Source organism: Biomphalaria glabrata, chromosome 14, assembly GCF_947242115.1.
Source record: "Biomphalaria glabrata chromosome 14, xgBioGlab47.1, whole genome shotgun sequence".
Lineage (NCBI taxonomy): Eukaryota > Metazoa > Mollusca > Gastropoda > Planorbidae > Biomphalaria > Biomphalaria glabrata.
In genome coordinates, this window is record NC_074724.1 from 14,709,159 (window position 1) to 14,729,861 (window position 20,703).

Consider the following 20,703-nt stretch of genomic DNA (forward strand, 5'->3'; position numbering starts at 1 on the left):
TCTTTCATTAGATTCCTCAATTACGGGTATTGCAAAAGGCCGTTTTATTTATCGCGCGTAGAAATAACCTTTTGCATATTAAATGACACACCAAAATGACAATTTGTCTATATATTTCGGGAGGTTTGTATGACTTTTTAAAAGATTTGAATAATTTCCGGAGATTTCCATGACTTTTTCGTATATTTTGCTATTTCAAGAGATTTCCAGGAGCTCCTTGTAAATCGACAGGAAGACGCAGAAATCTGTTATAAGTTATAAAATGTTTTAATTTAATAATTTATACATCTAGAATTAGCGCGGGTCCAGCGAAAGTGTGGGGTTCATTGTGGTTGCACAGGTCGCAGTGGCCTAAGGCTGGCCATGCAAAATAGCGGCGTATGGTACGCCGCCGGTCGACTAGTTATATAATATTTGCGTATTTGTATTTTTGTAATATATTGTTATAACTCTACCGGTGTTGCGGATAGAGGTAGATGTATGTGTGTATTCTCCTGACACAAATAACTCCAGGCCTGCGCTAGACGATGACAGGCAAAGTGTCAAGAAACATCAAAAGTCAACACGAGCCTTAAATTGATTACTCTTTTAGCTATTTTCCCCACGCAAGATGTTACAGCCGCTGTTCGATATTTTTCTGGGCGATCAGCCGCTTTTTCTTTCTTTAGTAACGGGACTTCAGGAGCAAATCACATAGTTTTCTTTGCCCCCTTTGTTCTAGGTGTTTCAGTATCTCGTTGCTTACTCTATATGGCCCTGAAGACTTGTGTAATCTGCTTTACCTTAAAGCGTGTGCCACCTCCGTCAAGATACAAGTGAAAGCATTTGTTCTTAGCCTCGCTGTTGGCTAAACTGCGATTTTTTCGTGACTAGATAACAAAAGTAAATTTATTAAGTTATAATACTTCAGTTCAATTAATTTATTTTTTCGTCCTGAAATATTTACACTATTTGCCATTAAAGGAAAGTGCTATTGCTGTCTATAATAAACTCATCTTGAAATTTAAACTTATAATCATATCAGTGGACTGTTTTACAACAAAAGGTAATGCTGTTTAAAATAATTTGTATAGGTTAAGGTAGGTATATATATATATATAATAAGGTAAAAGAGAGAAAGGGAGAGATACAGAGGGAGAACGAGAGAGAGACTTTTTGTTTTGTTTTGTTTAAAACAAGATTACACAGAGAGTTGAGTTGAACACAAACTCACAGGCAGCCCTCGCGTTGTTTTATGAAAACCCCATTATTATTTCTAAGAGACACTTCATGACAAAAGACTAAAATGTAAAAAACAATCTTTAAAAAAACATAAATAATAAAATATAAATACAAAAACACAATTAAATAAAATACGCTTATTTTGGAAATAAAGGCACAATTCTTATACTGTATTATCTGTTAAATTCATACAAGTTCTATTTTTGCCATGTAGCAATTGAAACTTGGAACGTGTGGTCCTAATCAGTAAGTTTTAAGGCTTTATTAGAGTTATCAATAGATTACTTATAAAATGTGCAGATTTTATGTTGGAAATCCATGATTTTAGTTATTTTAATTTTATCTAGCTTTGAAATACAGTCAAATACCATAATATTTGAATTATTTTAAATGTTGTACATACTTTTATTATACAACAGATCTAAATTGTAAATCGAATGTTATATTTCAGAAGCTATTAAATTGTGTAACGCAGGAAGTAATAACAGAAAAGTGGTGGCCAGTGTTGGTCAGAATGTTAGCATTGAGATCTGCATTGAAGACTCGTATAAAAACTTAAGAAATGTTACAATCAATCAGCGCCCTGTTGACTGGAAAAATATATCTGTTCAAAACTGTCGAATATTTTTACTGAAACAAAACTCCACTGACACGTATTACTTAGAGGTGACAATTGTAAACATTACGGAACATACACCTTTGAAATATAAAGTGATGTTGTCAACTGTTCTGAAAGACGTACTTTTATACAGATTTGAATTAATATTGAAAGGTAAACTGATCTTTTTTCACATAGTAACCTAAATGTTTGTAGTTTTTAACAAAATTTATATTTAGCCTGTTTTAATTTGTACAATCCTACATTTAAACTTATGTTCCAACTATTGAAAGAATTTGTATTAAAAATGAAATTTAAACAAGATTACAAAGAGAGTTAGTGTTTTCCTACAAACTCAGAATCGAAGTCACCAATGGTCAAGGAATATTCAAGCCATAGTCTTGTTTTGATCGTTAAAAGTAATAAATATTTAAAACATATTACAAAGAGAGTTTGTATTATCACACAAACTCAGAGGCGCCCCCAATTAAATTCACCAAATGGACGAGAAATATATTAAAGCCATAGTCTTGTTTTGATCGTTTAAAGAAATTGTAAAAATTTGGCGTTATTTTTCACATAAAAGCAAACAGTGCAACACGTCCTTTTTGATAAGACTCTTCTAACTCTTCAAGAATAAATAGAGTAGCCTTAAGTGACCACCTAACATCAGCATGGAAACCTCCCGATACAGTGTCGCACCTACAGCGGTAGCTCGGGGTGTCAATCCTCCCTATCAACTTTCTTGAAATATGTTACAAAAACACTATTGCTAGCTAATTTTTTTTGTTAAACCAATACAGTGAGCTGTTTACCTACTTTTAGTGATTTTTACTCAAATGTAAAATCCCGATGTTTAATACATTTATTCAAATTTTATTGCAAATTTTACAATAATATTTAATTAAAATTACAAACGAATTTAACATCGTATGAACTGGTTTCCTTTGTTATACTTTAAGACAGAAATGGTATAACGTTGTGCTCTGTCAATTTCACTTAAACTACCATCTAGATGTGTCTAGGCATATTTGGGCATAAATCTAGTGATTTTATTATTATCTTTTGCAATGTGTCTGCTTTTACTAAGTTATAAGCTTTTCAGATTTGTTGTCACCCCCAAAATGGTGTCGACAGGTGCGGATCGCACCCCTCACACCCCTTCCCCCTAGTGACGCCACTGATCCAAGCTATATCTCGAGATTTTATTATTATCTTTTTCAATGTGTCTGCTTTTGCTAAGTTAATTTTTCCAACTTGGTTGCCACCCCCAAAGTGGTGTCGACCGGTGCGGACCACACCTTCGCTCCGCCCTCCACCTATGACGCCACTGCTCCTAGATACCTACTTCTTCCAACAATCTCGATTAATATGTTGGAGTAGACGTAGAAGGAAATTTAAAAAAAAATGAGCCCGCACAACCAAAACAGGTTTCTCATACGAACAGCATCACTATTACCCACAAATAGGCCTACTAATCCTGATAATAATCGCTTTATTTACTTATTAGGTCTAGACTAGATCCAGAATATAGAACATATCTAAAACTAGACAAGATCTAGATTTCTAGACTAGTTCTAAATATGGTCTAGATCTAAATCTACATCTAGGCTAGATCTCTAGACTAGTTCTTGATCTGGACCTAGACTTTCTAGGCTTATAGATAGAAATAGAATCTATAGAAATAAAATCTAGAACTAAAATTCAGACTAAAGCTAGAATTGTGATCTAGTCTAGAACTAGGTTTCTAGACTAGTTCTATATCTAGATCTAGTTTAGATCTGGATCTAGACTCTTGATCTGGATATGACTCTTCATCTGGATATAAGTCTCGATCTGGATCTAGACTTATGATCTAGATTTAGACTTTGGTGTAGATTTAGACTAAATAGACTCCAGATCAAGATCCAAAACTTAATCTATAGCCTAATCTAGACTAGAATCTAGACTAGATCTAGAAAACTAGAAATAGAATGATGTCCGATTTCATTTTCTCTTCTAATTTCTGAGATCTAAACGGAACGGACGGACAGACCGACAGACAGGCCACACAAAAATAATAGCGTCTTTTCCCCTTTCGGGGCAGCTAAAAAACATTTTGCGTTATTTTTTACATAAAAGCAAACAAAACAACAGGTCGTCTTTGATACCTAGACTCTTTTAACTCTTCTGGAATAAGTAGAGTAGCGTTAACTGTTCACCTAAGAAAATCATGGAAGTCTTCCAGTCAGTGTCGGTGTCACCTGTTGCAGTGTCACCTCTCCCCCAGCAACTTTCTTTAAAAATGTTGCAACTTACTAATGCCAGTTAGTTGTATTTATTGAACTTATACAGTGATCTTACAAACAGAAATCAACCAACAGCACCACCGGGTCTTGTGTGGACAAGGACAATCAGAGGATTCTTCCCATACACTGATAACGGATCACCAGTCTGCACCAACTGCTGGGAGGCTGGACACGTAGGGCGTCAATGTCAGCCATCACCACAACTCACGGCTGAGGTTCAATCTGTGTGCAATAGTGAACCCATTGTTTCACAGCCAACCCACCAAGTAGAACAACGAATCAGTGAGCAACAAGCGGATGCAATGTACAATGCAGATGCAAGTCACTAAATTCAAACATACCCCGCATCGAGGAATAGAAACTGTAAGGCTGGTCAGCCTAACCAGACCCGACATGACAGACTCCGGAAGACACATAGACCAAAAAGAAACTACAAGCAGTTGAACAAGCCACAAAGACGAACTCGCTCACTACTCCCTACCACCTTTTCTACAGCTTCCCAGACATCATGGATGGAGAAAGACCTTAGTATCCAAGAGAAACCAGAAAGACCACTCTGTGTGACCGATGGACTCAGCACGTTACAAACTGGAAAGATATTTGTCGTTCCAGAAGACACTGACAAGAAAAAGTTGTTTCAGTTTTCAGAAACCTACTAGGCTGAAAGTCCCGGGACGGGTCGTTTCAAGCTAGGGGCTCTGTAGTGGAGTGGATACCTTTTCAGAAAACACCGGCCACCCCGATATCCACGTGACCCTTCCCCCTAGATGGCACCTTGTGTCCGCGCATAAAAAGGCAGACCAACCTGGGCACTGTCCATTCGACCGGCACCTCTTGTCGCTGTAGTGTCCGTACGTTACTGGACCTACGTCGTCTCCACTCCCTGTTTTGTGCCTGGTTCTACACCATGTGTTTATGGATGGTTGCAGGTAATTACATTTTATTTATTTATATTAGATTGTAATTTTAATTAGTAGTTTATATAGAATATCACTACCGCGGTTTTTGTTCATGTTGGTCTATTCTTATTTTTAGAAGCCAGCATGTAGATGAATTTATTTATTGAAATGCGTACCTGTAGTATACTATACGAATTAGATCATATATAGAATGTTAATTGTCCATCTTGTTAGAGAATTACTTTGTCATTAACTTTTATAATGTTTCTGATGTCTCCTATCCCTCCTTATGTTCTGATAAGAGATGATTGGCTTACATTATTAGATTTTCTATTTGTTGATGTAGTATTTATACCTGATGTTGTGTGTACAACTTGGTCTAATCATTTAGGCCTATTAATTATGTTTAGTTTATGCCCATGTGTAATTATGTTTTATGTTGCCTTTGGCAGGTCTTTAATGTATAATAAACAGTTTGGAATCGTCCTACGAGTTGCCTTCGTCATGTCATTTAATTTGTTCTGTGCCAAACCCACCACATATGTATGTATGTATTTATGTCTGTGTGTGTACATAATTAATTTATATTACATTCTGACCCTTCTTTCGGAAGACGTTTATTGTGCCCTAGAATAGGTTCTTCCTATTTAGTGGAAAAATTGTTGACTAAAGGCCTTGCCATCAAAGGGGTCTGGGGGAGGGCTGGGAGCTCCCCCAGCGCGTGGCGGAGCCCCAACGCAAAGCACTATTTGAGGTATTGAAAACCAACAACATACATATTCTGAGGTATCTTCAGTGCATTATCCCTCTTTTAAAAAGTTTTATTTCAAAAACCTAATGTGCTATTCTTACTGACTGAGACCCTCGGGCGCCCTTTGGAGCATTTAGGGGCAAGCTGTTTCCACAAAACTCTGTCACTGGCAATGTCTTAAGCCTCTTCCCACCTGCTCTCAGGACCTTCATAAAAGTGTTGTACTAGGATGTCATCGCAACTCTTTTTATGTGACACTCTTTCGCAACCTTACTAAAGGGTCGACCTACATTTTGGCATAAGATTTGCAATGATTTAGACCTGATCTCTATAACTGACTCTTAAAATCTGTCTTAACCATCTTTGTTGAGCCACATTTAGTGTTTTTCCATTTCGGCAGATGACTATTCACTGCATTTTATTAATGGAATCCAGCCACTGTGTAACCTCTATTGACTACGCTTTTGAAATTAGGTGAATGTAGTTTGCTTTAGATTTAATATGTAAAAAGGAAAAAGTAATTGCAAAATCATCTGTTGGAGGGTTTTAAAATAAAAAATCTCTGGAGTTGTTTTTTTTTTTAATTTAAATCCCCATTTACCTGCGTTCATAGAAGTTAATGACTATAGTTTGCTTTAGAATAATATTGAAGAGAGAATTTTAGTGTGTAATTTGCTTTTTTTTATATTGAAGAGGTATTTTTTTTTAGCAGCACTCTCTGAAGGGATTACACTCAAAGCCCCAACATCCACCCCCGGCTACGCCCATGTCTAGAGATTTTATTATTATTATCTATTTATCTTTTCCGATGTGTCAGCCTTTGCCAAGATATAATTTTTTCAACTTGGTTATCACCCTAAAATAGTGTCAGTTGGTGCGTTTCGCACCCCTCGCACATCCTTAGTATCGCATGCATCTTTTTCCTTCACTTCCGACACATACTATTTCCTTTTCCTTGTAAAGGCTAAGTTCATGATGAGGTGAAACTCTAGAATTATATTTTCTTACTTCCCGGTAGTAAAGGAAATGGGTAATGGGCTTAAGGCAATTTTTAAGTCTAATGGCTCATCAGCTAAAAAGAGACTGAAGTTGTGGAGCATGGGAAAGGTGGCAGTGAATGGTGTTCTTGTGCTTGAGTAAAAAGAAAATGACTTCATAGTGAAAATTAAAGATTAAAACATGTTTTAGATATATTTTCTCTGATCTGCTCGAGCCTTCCATTAACCCGATCGAGCTTACTATATGGGGGAAAATCCGCTTGAGGAAAAGTACGCTTGGCGATACCCACCCTACACCTCTTTGAACTCATATTTAATTTTAGTAAAGCGTATTGACACATTTACTCAGATTTATTATTATAGACAAAAGGACGAGGAATTCAGAGATACCATCAGTTTTTCCATAGGTCGATTCGTTAAGGTGCTATAAAAATTTAAACGTGAAAATTGCTGCCAGCGGGCTTAATGCTTTCGAACTTCGCACTTTACTATATATCTACTTTATACTTTATAGATTTAGAATAGATCTGGAATATAGTAGATATCTGAAATCTAGATCTGGAATAGATTTTAGATGTGTAGACTAGATCTAGATATAGTCTAGAGCTACATCTAGACTAGATCTTGAACCAGAATCTAAACTAGATTTATATCTAAATTTCTAGACTAGTTCTAGATGTACTATAGACATTGATCTAGATCTAGACTAGATCAAGAACTAGAATCTAGACTAGATCTACACTAGGATTAGACTAGATCTTGAATTGAAATCGAGACCAGATCTAGATTTCTAAACTAGTTCTAGATCTAGTCTAGATCTAAACTAGATCTATAATCTAGACTAGGTCTAGATATAGACTAAGTAGACTCTTGATCTAGAACTAAATCTAGAATCCAGACAAAAAATATGATCTAGACTAGATACAATTTAGATAAAGAATCTAGATCTAGACTAGAATTCGTATGACTTTACACGTTTAATCTTAAATTAATAGGTCTAGATCTAGGCCAATATTATAATTAGGATTAGTTGGCCTTCTATTGAATTATAGTGCACTAGCCTGTAAGCATCAAATTCATTTCTTAATGCGATACTACTGTTTACATATTAAATAAATCTGCACCACTATGCTGTAAGAAGATAAAATATTTCCTTAATATATTAATAATAATATGATCTAAAATATCATGATGTCCAACTTTCATTTTCTCTTCTACTTTCTGAGATCTAAACGGGACGGACGGACGGACCACATAAACATAAGGCGTCTTTTCCCCTATCGGGAGGCACTAAAAAAAAACAAAAAAAAACTCAATGTCAGTTTTCATAATACAGTTCTATAACAATCAATGTCTATTGATAATTAGATCAATGTATTATGGTTTATTAAAAAAGTACAAACTAACGACTATTTTATTTATAAACTATTTTAGAAACTTTGAAAAAGAGATTGGGGGGAAACACAAATTCACTGCACCTGGTGACATCTACCCTAGTGACACCACTGTTCAAAGAAACATATACATACATTCTACTAATTCATTTTCAGTTTAAAACAGTCAAAGATTTTTACTTAAACCAAACTCCTCTGACAAATATTACCTAGAAGTGACAATAGCTAACAATACCAATACGGAACAAACTCCTTTGGAATATAAAGTGATGTTATCAACTGTTCTGAAAGACGTACTATTATACAGATATCAATTAATATTGAAAGGTAAACTGATCTTTTCCCCCGTAGAAACTTAAATGTTTGTAGTTTCAACTCCTATGTCCAAATATATATATATATATATCATGGGCGGGGTCGGAATTTAGTGACTGATTTTTTGCTTTGATTTGTTTATTTTAGGTGAGATTTTAATACTAAACCATCACTTGCCCCAGTACAACCAAGGGGGTATTGAGTTTAAAACCCCATACGTGGGGTGGTCGAGTTTAAAGCCCCCTACTAGGGGGGTCGAGTTTAAAAAACCCTACCAGGGGGTTTTGCGGTTAAATCCCCCTCTTCTATAAAACAAAATTTAAAAAATGCAAACGACAATCCCTAAATTCCAAGATCACAGTTAAGGAAGATTTTGATTTTAAACACCCCCTCCATAATTTACGATAACCCCCCCCCTCTTCAATATAAAAAAAAAAGCGTAGCCAAAAAGGTATCGAGTTTAAACCCCCCGCCAGCGGGGTTTGAAGCTAAAAAACATCTTCAGTGTAAGAAAAAAAGCAAATTAGGCATTCAAAATGCTATGAGCGTCGCAAAAAGGGGTTTTGAGTTTAAACCCCCTTTCAGTGTGGTTTGATGCTAAAAAATACCTCTTCAATATACAAAAGCAAATTACACACTATAATTATTTGAGCGTAGCCAAGCCAATTGAGGTTTTTAGGTTTAAACCCCTTTACTACAGATGACTTTTTCAAAAGTTTAAAACCCCTTCAGAAGGTTTTGAGTTTAAAATTCCCCTACAGAGAGTTTTGAGGTGGAAAACCTCTATCTTCAATATTATTCTAAAGCAAACTACAGTTACTAAATTTTATTACCGTAGCTAAATGAGGTTTTGAATTTAAAAAAGAACACCTCCAGAGATTTTTTAGTTTAAAGCCCCCAACATATGATTTTGATGATAAAACTTCCCTTTTCGATATAAAATCTAAAGCAAACTACAGTCACTTAATTCCAAGAGCGTATTCAAGATAGGTTACACATTTCTACCAGTGGCGGGGCTCCATTAATTAAATGACATTCTAGTCCAACTTGGCGCCACACATTCATGGAGGTCCTCAGAGCAGGTGGGAAAAGGGAATGTCACATTACTAGTGACAGATTTTATTGCGCTAAGATTACGACTACTAAGAAAACTGTCCTCGTTTAATGTTAGCGAAAAGGCCTTGGCTATGTTTTATCACGCTCACATCTGCAATTTTTTCAGTTTCAATATCACTGCCTGGTATGGCAATCTGAGCATTAAAAATAGGAATAAACTTAATAGAATCCTCAATGCTGCTGGCAAAATCATTGGCAAAAAACAAACCCCATTTGGGCAGTTGTTTGAGACAAACATCTATAAAAAAGCTAACAAGATCCTCGAAATAAAGAATCACCCTTTGTGTCAGGATTTCGTGATTTTACCATCACAAAAGAGATACAAGACACCGATAGCAAAGACAAACAGACACAAACACTCTTTTGTTCCCCTGGCAATCAAATCATTAAATAAGAACAATCTGGTATAAACTTTGTCACATGTAAATTATGAGTGAGTCTGGTGTGAATGTACACTTTGGTTTCTTATAGTTATAATGTTTTTTGTTTGGTGTAATGCACAAATTGTAAGACAAATTTCCTTACGGATAATAAAGATTATTATTATTATTATTATTATTATTATTATTATTATTATTAAAATAAAACTTTTTTAATAGCAGGAAAATGCACTGTAGATAGATCAGAATATGCATTTTTTTGGCTTTCAATACCAAAAATAGTGCTTGGTGGCGGGGCTAGGCTCCGGGAATGGGGAGCTCCTAGCACTCCCACAAACCCCCTTGCTGGCAATGGCAGGCAATCTAAATTTTTTCCACTAACTCATGGAAGAACCTATTCTAGGGCACTATAAACATCTTCCGAAAGAAAGGTCAGAATGTAATAAAGATGATGTACACACACACACACATAAATACATTTTTTTCGCGGGGGGGGGAGAAAAAAATCCCCCTCAAACCCCCTCTCCAAAAAAAAATTCTGGCTACGCCCATGATATATATATATATAATTTATTTGTGAATAACACATTATTATTTCTTGGTTTGATATAATTTATTTAATTATTTATTTATGTTTTTATTCTTAATCATTATTTATGATTTTATTCTCAACTTTTTTTTAAACCAATAAATGATAATCCTTCAATTGTTTGAAAGATTCTTTAAGCCTGTGTGAAAAAGAGAAGAACTTCACCTCAGTTAAAACTCCTATGTATGGAAGTGTTACCATCCACATCTGTTATATAACAAACTTTGGGCAACTAGAATATTGTGGAGTCGACAATAAACCCTATAGAATCAACGACTCAGAAGACAATGAGGATATATATGTCAGTGTTGAACAATTTAACAACAGTACAAAGTACTTCATGCAAATAAATTTTAGAGATATAACACAGGACAATACCCGCAAAATTCTGTGGAAAACAACTCCAAGACAAAGCTTGAGCTATACAGTAGACATCTTATTATTAAAAGGTAAAATACACTTGAGCTGTTTTTTTAATGTGAAAGACTTTGATGCTAAAAGATGAAAAGTTTCTAATAATACTCAATATCGATTATTAATTTCTCTGATTGGTCAAAGAGTCTATTTGAGAAAAATAACAAGCCGGAAAATCTTATTATTTTAAAATGTATCAGTATTTTTTTGTGGGGGGGGGGGGGGGAATAATAATAAAAAGAGGAAGAAGAAAATTCCTCAGTGGAAACTGTTAAAAGAACTACGATGAATTTTGTTTCTCTTTAACGAAACTCGACACTGGCATCGCCAGAGAGTGAATACTCGTTCGTTTCTTACATAATAATAATAATGTATTCATATTTTTATAATGAATGAATTTTATAATGAATTTTTATAATGAATGAAATAGTAAATAATTTCAAATGGCGTGAATCTAATCCCTTTTTATCAGATCGAACACAATGTATTTTTATGAGGTGAGAATTTATTTGACGTTCTACATTTCTATTCATCCACTAAATATTTCAATTGAATGTCACACTCAACAGTGCAAGAAATACGTATTCTTGTTAAGATCTTCAAACTACTTCATATTCCTTATTTTATAATGGCTGCTTGGTCGTGCTTTATGTGCGCTGGACTGTCGTTCGGACTTCTTCGTGGAAGTAAAATATCTTTAACTCTGAAGGAACATCCGAGACATGTAAAACATTTTACAAATAATTCTCGGCTAAATTCAAGCATAACTTATTTAAAAGTTTTTCCTTTTAATCAATTATTAAATTAGTTTTTGATAAATGGAGAGTTAAATTACTGGTAGTAATAACGTGTTATTTTTTTTTTCCACTGAAGTTATATGAAAATGTTAATATTTTCGGGGGTTTTATTTTATTTTCTGAAGTTACAGATTTTTTGTAGCATCCATGAATGCCTTAGTCTTCGTAAAGTATAATACAACTATTGAACTCTTGCACTTGTCACATGAATTTCTTGCCAATTTAGCCTCCAGGTGGTATTTACATAACCAAACATTAAAAAGAAACTATTTGAATTCCTATATACATTAAACACGAGGTGTTATGGCTGAGTGGTAACATGCTTGGCTTCAAAACTGGGGTCCTTGGTTCGAATCCTGGTTAAAACTGGGATTTTTTATTTCGTGATCTTTGGGCGCCTCTGGCTCCACCCAGCTCAAATGGGTACTTGGCACTAGTTGGGGAAAAGTAATGGCGGCTCGTCATTGTGCTGGCAACATGATACTCTCATTAACCGCAGGCCACATAGACAGCTGATTTTCACAACAACAGCCCTATATACCACAAGTTTATTTTTTTTTTACAAAACTACAAAGATTTATATCAAATGTATAAACCTTCTATCATTTTTTTAAATTTATATTATTTTTCCAGACTATTAATTATCAAGCTGTGAAGGACATACAATAAAAACATATTACTACTCTCAACTGAATAGTAATTTTTCAGTATGTGTATTGTTCAAAGTGTAGCCCAAAGAATGTATTTAGAAAAAAAAATGTTACATTCTACAATCCACACAAAGTAGCTAACAAATATGCAATGTGTATATAAGTGTAAAAGGTGGTTTCATGTTTATTAATGTAATCAATGAATAAAATTTCGGAAGATAACTAATTGTGATAACACACACATAGAATATACTTTTTTATTTAATTCATTACACATTAGATTATTCACTACTAGCCGGACATTACCCGCGGCATGCCGACCTTAGTTTGTGTATTACTAATTTAGAGTATTTTATGTAGCGCGAGATGAATGGGTTTTATAGTACAGTTAAAACGGGTTTACCCGAATTGTTAAATAAATGGAATGATAAAGTACGTTAGGACGTCTAAATTCGCAGATATAAGGAACGAATTTATGTAACAATGCTTTTGCAACACAAATTCGAAGGTTAATTTTATTGAATAAGGAAATCAATAGAATTTATTTTAATTTTTTGTGTCAAAGTAAAATACTATCTGCGCAAAGTGTAGTGCTTAAAATTAGATCTAGATCTAGATCCTTTCGATCTTCTCTCATGTAAAAATTGACTAGATCCATGAAGTAGTAATACTTTCATTAAGTTGGGCATTTTTTTTTATTTTGAGGGTCTTACGTTTGTTTTAGGGCTACGTCACGGTTCTAGTTAGTATCCAATGAACATTTTTGTTAAGTTTTATCTAGATTGGTCAAACGGTTTTGATTTCTATGCGTAACATGCATACATACGTACGACTTACTTTCTGCTTTATATTATAGATGTAATAAAGGAAATACACATTTTAGTAAACTTAATAATGATACGGTAACCAAAAACTTAGACAAATATGATGAAAAGATATGTCAGACAAAATAATATGTTACGGCATTTGATACATAATGTAGATTTATATAAGAAGCTTCTCATTTTTTGGGAAGCTTGGTCGAGAAGCTAAGCAGACTTGAACTTGGCTTGGCTACCTATGAAAGAGACTCGAGGTTCGACACCCGACTCGGACAGAGTTGTGTTTACTTAGCGCCTAAAGGCAGCACGGAAAACCTACTCCTAGATACCCCTTCTCTCGCACTGATCCACAAATGAGATTGGACCAAAGCGCATGCTATAAGCATGAAAGTAGCGCTATATAAATGCTATAATTCATTTTAATTTATTGTATAATTTTCAGCCTTGCGCTACTATTTTTTTTTTCTATTTCAGAGCAAAACTACGAATTAAAAAATTGTGAAGGACAAAAATTTATAACATATTACTACACTAATCTTCTAAGCAACGTATCTATTTGTGTATTGATAATGAGCTTGGCAAACAACCAACCATGTCTTCAAAGTACTGCCTATACACAACATGGATTTGCAAATACTTCTAGCGAACAAATAAGCAATGTGTATATAAGTGTAAATGGTAGTTTTGTATTTATTGATGTTATCAATGTGACTGATTATAATTTCGGGAGATACGATTGGACTCTTACAATGTGTGAGAACACAAACATAGACTATACTTTCTATTTAATTCATGACACATTAGATTTACCAAGTTCACTATGTAATGGAGGAAATACAAACTTTAGTGTCGAGGCATCAAGAGATTCGTTATTGTCAATTTGTTTCAGGATATTTAGTCATTTAGATAGGACTCTATCCATAAACAATTATAGTGTACCTATAGTCTCCAGTGTCAAAGAATTTCAAAAATATAATTACACTATGTCAGATTTAGAATTAAATTTTAGGAATATCTCAGTGTTTAATAACTGGAATCAGCAGTTAGACACAAGATATATCCAGATTCTTCTAGTTCCAACAAAAAGTCAAGAAATGAAAATAGAATTTGTTTCCAGTAACAGAATCCTAGTATATAATATTTGTAAGTAAAACATTCTAATTTATTTTAAAACAAATATTTTTTTTAGACCTAGTTGATGATGTATTCTTCATAAAGTGTATATATTGTCTAAAATACTAGATGGATGTCTGATGGAAAGTGTGGTATTAAAACTGTTGTGATTAATCCTTATTGACATTCCCTGACGTCTTACGGGATTGCTTGGTCTATGATGTTTAAATCTTCAATTCTCAAGGAACATCCGAAACATGAAAAACAGAAGAAAAAAAACCTTACTATTGCACGAGTTTTCCTTCTTTCCTTTTTTTGTCATTAATATATCTCTCCCTAGTAATATTTTATACTGTTGGCACAGTGTATCTGTTGTTGGAAAAAAAAAAGAAATCTAAATTTTTAGAAAGATAATAAAGTACGTAATTATAACTTTGCACAGCATTTAATAGATAAGTTTAAAGTAATTCAAATTTGAATTTCTAAACTTCCCAGTTCTTGGCAAAACTAAAGTTCAAAGAAAAAAGAATTTACTAATAAGAAAGCAAGTTTCTATTGTAATTTATACAGTAGTTGAAAATGATAGAAATAATAGACCGTAAAATGTTAAATGTTAATATATTTTTCAGCTTTGAATGGATTAAAAACTGATGGAAATGGTAAGTTTACTTCTTTCGTTTTATGTGTGTTTCTTATTTGTATTGAAATTTAATTTGCCTATCATTTCCTCCTCGTCTTTATTTCTCTAAGCGTCTCTCTCTCTAACTCTCTCTCTCATTCTCTCTCTCTCACTCTTTCTCTGTCTGTCTCTCACTCTCTCTGTCTCTTTGTCTCTCTCTGTCTCTCTGTCTCTCTCTCTCTGTCTCTCTCTCTCTCTCTGTCTCTCTCTCTGTCTCTCACTCTCTCTCACTCACTCTTTCTCTTTCTCTGTCTCTCTGTCTCTTTCTCTCTCTGTCTCTCTCTCTGTCTCTCTCTGTCAGTATGTCTCTCACTCTTTCTCACTCTCTCTGTCTCTCTCTGTCAGTCTGTCTCTCACCCTCTCTCTCTGTCTCTCTCTGTCTCTTTCTCACTCTCTCTGTCTCTCTCTCTTTCTCTCTGTCTCTCTTTGTCAGTCTGTCTCTCACTCTCTCTGTCTCTCTCTGTCACTCTGTCTCTCTCTCTCTCTAACTCTCTCTGTCTCTCTCTGTCAATCTGTCTCTCACTCTCTCTCATTCTCTCTGTCTCTCTATATCACTCTCTCTCTCACTCTCTCTGTCTCTCTCTCTGTCAATCTGTCTCTCGCTCTCTCTCTCTCACTCTCTCTGTCTCTCTATCTCAATCTTTCACTCTCTCACTCTCTCTGTCTCTCTATCTCACTCTCTCTCTGTCTCTCACTCTCTCTGTCTCTCACTCTCTCTCTCTCTTACTCTCTCTGTCACTCTTTGTCTATCTCACTCTCTCTCTCTCATTTTCTTTCTCTCTCTCTCTCTCTCTTTCTAGAATTTTTAAAACGATTTATTATTTTTGAGTTTCCCAATTTTTCAATCATTATTTCATTTTTTTTTTTTGTGAATCAGAAATTTGGAAGAATAACGGTACTAACAACACTACAAGAGAATTTACTAACAGAACCGATTCACAAGGTAATAAAAATAAACATCGTGATTTGACTGAATTTATTTTGATTTTTTTTAATACTTAGAATTAGGTATAAAGCAAAAACAAAATACATTTTAACGTGACTGAAATTATCACTAGTTTGATTTTTCTTAATATTTATAATTTGGCAAATAGCAACTTTAGTAAAATATAATAACAATAAATAGTCGTCTGTCGTAAGTCCTGAAAGAGGGGTCATTACTTTAAAAAGACAATATATTAAAAAAATAAAATTAAACTTATACCTAATTATTAAATAAGCACAATGTGGCTAACAAATGTAAAAAAAAATCTTTATTTTGAAGTATGTTCACAAAAATGTATTCCCTTAAGATATACAAAATTAAAATAATAATAGAGAATATTAGAATATTTATCAACATGTCAACATTGCAACAGGCAGAAATTTATTTTGTATTTTCCCGAAACTGTTCCTTCCTCTAGGAGTCTGGGACAATCCATATTTTCAAACATGTCAGCTTAATTATTTTGTAAAGAAGAAGAATGAAATTAATAATACAAATAATTTATTTATAAAGCGCTGTTAACAAACAAATTTAGACTCAAGGCGCTGTAATAACATTACAAGAACAAGAGCTAAAATTAAACTAATCTAAACAAGTTTTAAACAGACAGGTCTTAATGGTCTTCTTGAATGTAGTGTAGCATGTTGTCTGTACTTTTATAAACAAGGACAAAAAAAAACGCATTGCTAAACATATTCATGACTCTGGTGCATCTATCTAGAAACGCAGTTGGTGTTTTTTTTAATACAAATGTCAAACTAGTTGAATTGTTTTAGGTCAATGTTTTTTTTCTTTTTAATTTTGTTTTCTAGATTTTCTAAAGATTAAAAATATTCAACAACTACAACACTCGAAGACAACTTCCTAGACCTGTCTTCGCCGAATAAAGTCTTGCACATGTCTTCTCCTTCTAAGAACTACCTACCTAGATCTATGCTATCGGTATGAACCCGGGATTCACACGGTCAGAAGCCAAGCGATTACCGCTCAGCAACCGCGCCTCCTTGTAGTTCATCGTTTCTGCTATTATTTATTGAGACCTGCCTTTTTACCTGCCTTAGCGGACAACTTCAGGGGCAGATTTAGAGTTTGTATTTCCACACAAACTGTCTTTGTAAACTTGTTAATAAAATTTTGTTCGAGTCCTATAACTTGTCATTATAGGCGATGCTCTAAAGAATGACAATATGGATTCATCTGTGTATATATATGCAGTACTTGTTGTTGCAGTCATAGTGTGTACAGTGGTTTTAATAATCGTGTTTATTGTCAGAAAGAAAGGTACGCATAATTAAATAATTGACAATATACGTTTTTTCTGAGATTAATAGGCTAACTGTATTCCTAGTACTTTGAGAATAATGTCTAACACAATACGCTGAATGCGGTATACAAAAACAAAACCATAGCAATAAAATGATATATGTTTTTTTATATTATATTTTGTAGCTAAAGTCAAGCGCGAGAAAGTTGAAACGTAAGTCATAGTCACCATATGCTTAAATTTTTTAAGTTAAACTCTTTCCTTAGTAATATGAGACGAGATATAATTATAATATTTTATGTCTAAAATATCAATATTTTAAATTTTTAAAATGCTATCGTAATATATTATTTACGCCTAATGTTTTAAAAGAAGATCATTAAAAATGTATTTAAATTTATATTTTCTTCTTTACTAGACAACTAAATCTATATACGCAAGGCCAGAGAAATGATAACAGTAAGTGAATGGTAATAGCTAGTTTAATGAAATAATCCTTGGACTAGGCTATAGATAATCTTCAACTCTGAAGGAACATCCAAGGAAATGTAAAAAAATGATGTTACAAACAAATCAGTTCTTCATACAGTTTGTCTTCTACAAAGGACTTAAACATTTTGTTCGAGCTTTTTGATAAAGTATACAGCTTTAATGACGTTTTCGCTAATGTTCTTTTTGCTAAACAACGTGATTAATTTGACTTTTAGTTTTTTTCTTTTTTGCGGCCCATGAAAGGGAAAAGACGCTGTTAGTTTTGTGTGAAATGTCTGTCCGTCTGTCCTCCCGTCCTTCCGTAAGATCTCTTAAACTAGGAAAGATAGTAAAGATCAGACATTATAATATTTTAGTCTATTCAAAGTTCTGAAGCAACGGCTACTTTTTTCTTTTCTAAAAGCGAAAAATCTTTTTTTTTTAAAATCACTTTTGTAAGCAGTTTTTTTTTTTCATAAAAATACACTACTATTTATTATTAATAGTAACAGACACAGGAGGTTCATTAGTAGAGGAGATGACTATTCGCCATATTTCTAACACATTAATGCAAATGGTTTTAGATTTTGTGTTTAAAAATATTTTAACATTTTATTGCTACGTTATGTAAGTTCTGTCCTAGTAACGAGACTACAATTACCCAAAAATATTGTTTACTTTTTTTAATAGAAAAAAATCTATTTAGTATGCATATAAGTTGGACATAATTTAAAAAAATAATTAATAAGTAGGTTTTCATATTATCGCGTGAACTGTAGAGTCATACGACGACCATAGAACACTTAACTAAAGTAATTTTTTTTTTTTTTAGAAAATTCTTTTTTTTTTTTTTTTTTGAGGATTGGAATAAGAGATTAACCCTTTACAAAACAATTAGATCAATTAGATATTTATTATAAGACATCAGTTAGGCCAGGTTCGCATTTAACTTCACATTCACTTTCACCAATCCTTTGGTCTGCTGGACCGCTGGGGCACCACACAAGATCTGTCAACCTTCTTTCTGAAAATATTGATACCTGTCTTTTTACCTGCCTGGGTGGACAACTTTGGGGACCGATTTTGAGTTTGTGTTTCCACACAAACTGTCTTTGTAATTTATTTTTTTTGATAGTTCATGAAATGTATATCATTCGAAGCAATCTTGTAGTAATGACTCATTTTATTTCACAGATTACATCAATGTAGATAACCAAAATGACGTCATGTATATGAATCTCAAAACGTCTAGGCCTAGATCTTTGCGTCTGGTGGCCAACGCTCCAGACCTGACGAAGGACTTGGATGAACGAATATACCTGAACACTTGTGACTTGGAACAAGAGTCTTCATTTATTGGAATAGGAGACAATGATTACAAAGATCCGGTAAGTAATGTCATTTTGGATGTTCTGTCACAAAAACTAGGCTGAATGTTGGATGAATGTCAAGTTCAATGTTGCATCCTTGATATTGTTAACATTATCATGACAAATAATACATAGTAAAATGAAAATATAATAATAGTAATAAAATATTGCCCAAAATATATTTAACTTAAATTAAGTAAGATACAAAAATTAAAGAGTTTTAAAACAATTGAAATATATACATGCAAGTTGCTAAAAATGTTATAAAGATATGCTTATATATATATAACGTCGAATTTTAATGTAGGCCTACTTCTATAATAATACTTAATTCTATTTCCACTTCCAGCCAAGCGGCAGGTACATCTCAGATGAAGGTCTGCTCTACGTCACAGTCTCTCACGCTAACAGTCTGAGAAGCGCCAACTCCTCGGCCTCATCGCGCCAAACTGATAATGTCATCTACGCTTCTCTCGACCTGGAAAAATCCGGCAAAATTCCATTACTCCAGTTCAAACAACCCAGAATTAAACAGAAGAAAAAGATTAGTGACAAAAAAACTAATTTGAATGATTTCACAATAACATCGTCAAGTCCTAGTCAAGTGAACTCATAAATCTTTAAGGAATTAGTAAAACATGAAAATGTGTTTTAGTTTGACTACTTTTAGATAATTCAACTTTGGTAATTAATAAATGTCTTTTACAAATCGGCTTGTTCAATAAAAGTCTTTAATAAAAATAATAAGTAATTCTAAATTATGCCCAAAATATTTTGACGTCAAAAGAAAAATTATACTTTAATAGCAAATAAATAAATGTTGTTTTTATTCCTAGCTAAAATAATGAGATTGAACTGGTTTGGCATATGTATCTTAATATCCGTAAGCCTTTAGAAAAATTAAAATACTTTTATCTTAAAACAGAAAAAAAGCACATTACTAATGAAACGATGCCAGAAGATGTTTTACACTTTATCAGGCTGGAAATCGTTATAAATAACGTCTCAATATCTACTATTCCAAAAAAAAATAATAATTAAAAAAAAATAAAATATAAAAATACGTTAAAAAAATAATTTATGGAACCATAATACATGACGCCAAGTTTTGAGAAGACGTAAAAAGATATGTGTAAAGTTACGACAAAGTCGTTAATGTCATCACTATGGTTAGTACATTCAAAGAAATGTTAGTTTGAATGTTGACTTGATAATGGAAACATTTAAGACTCAGGATTATTAATAATTTGCAAATTATAATAAAATGCTTACAAATTATGGATGTCTTTTAATGTGTTTGTTTTTATTATTTTTATAACTTTCAATTTGTTTCTGAATTTAGAATGATTTCGTTCCAGCGAAATTCTCATGTGAAGGCCTAGCTATTAACACTGCTCATGTTACATAGAAGACAACCAGTTGTATTGGAATAACACATTGATTTTAAAAGAAATAGTTTCCATTGAGTCTAATGGTGTACAACACTTGAGAAATAAAGCTAATTTTTGTTCATCGCTATGAGCTTTTATGGCCCCAATCAGTAACTACAACGATGCAGCATTTTACTAACTCTAACATAAAATATAATTT

General features: G+C 33.5%; 1 protein-coding gene across 4 annotated transcripts in view; it reads left to right on the forward strand.

Annotated features, from left to right (window-relative positions):
- LOC106077643 (uncharacterized) overlaps positions 1–20,393 on the forward strand; it is a 34,541-nt gene extending 14,148 nt beyond the window's left edge. For 2 of the 4 annotated variants that reach the window (XM_056010439.1, XM_056010440.1), the window contains 10 exons: positions 1,673–1,993; positions 10,678–10,998; positions 13,706–14,374; positions 14,974–15,003; positions 15,901–15,966; positions 17,173–17,288; positions 17,454–17,485; positions 17,691–17,731; positions 18,938–19,131; positions 19,463–20,393. In XM_056010439.1, the coding sequence (XP_055866414.1) occupies positions 1,673–1,993; positions 10,678–10,998; positions 13,706–14,374; positions 14,974–15,003; positions 15,901–15,966; positions 17,173–17,288; positions 17,454–17,485; positions 17,691–17,731; positions 18,938–19,131; positions 19,463–19,729 (2,057 nt within the window). In that variant the 3' untranslated portion in view covers positions 19,730–20,393. Of the gene's footprint in view, positions 1–1,672; positions 1,994–10,677; positions 10,999–13,705; positions 14,375–14,973; positions 15,004–15,900; positions 15,967–17,172; positions 17,290–17,453; positions 17,486–17,690; positions 17,732–18,937; positions 19,132–19,462 lie in introns of all 4 variants that reach the window. The other 2 variants (XM_056010441.1, XM_056010442.1) reach the window with 2 other exon arrangements.
- The last annotated feature ends 310 nt before the right edge of the window (positions 20,394–20,703 follow it).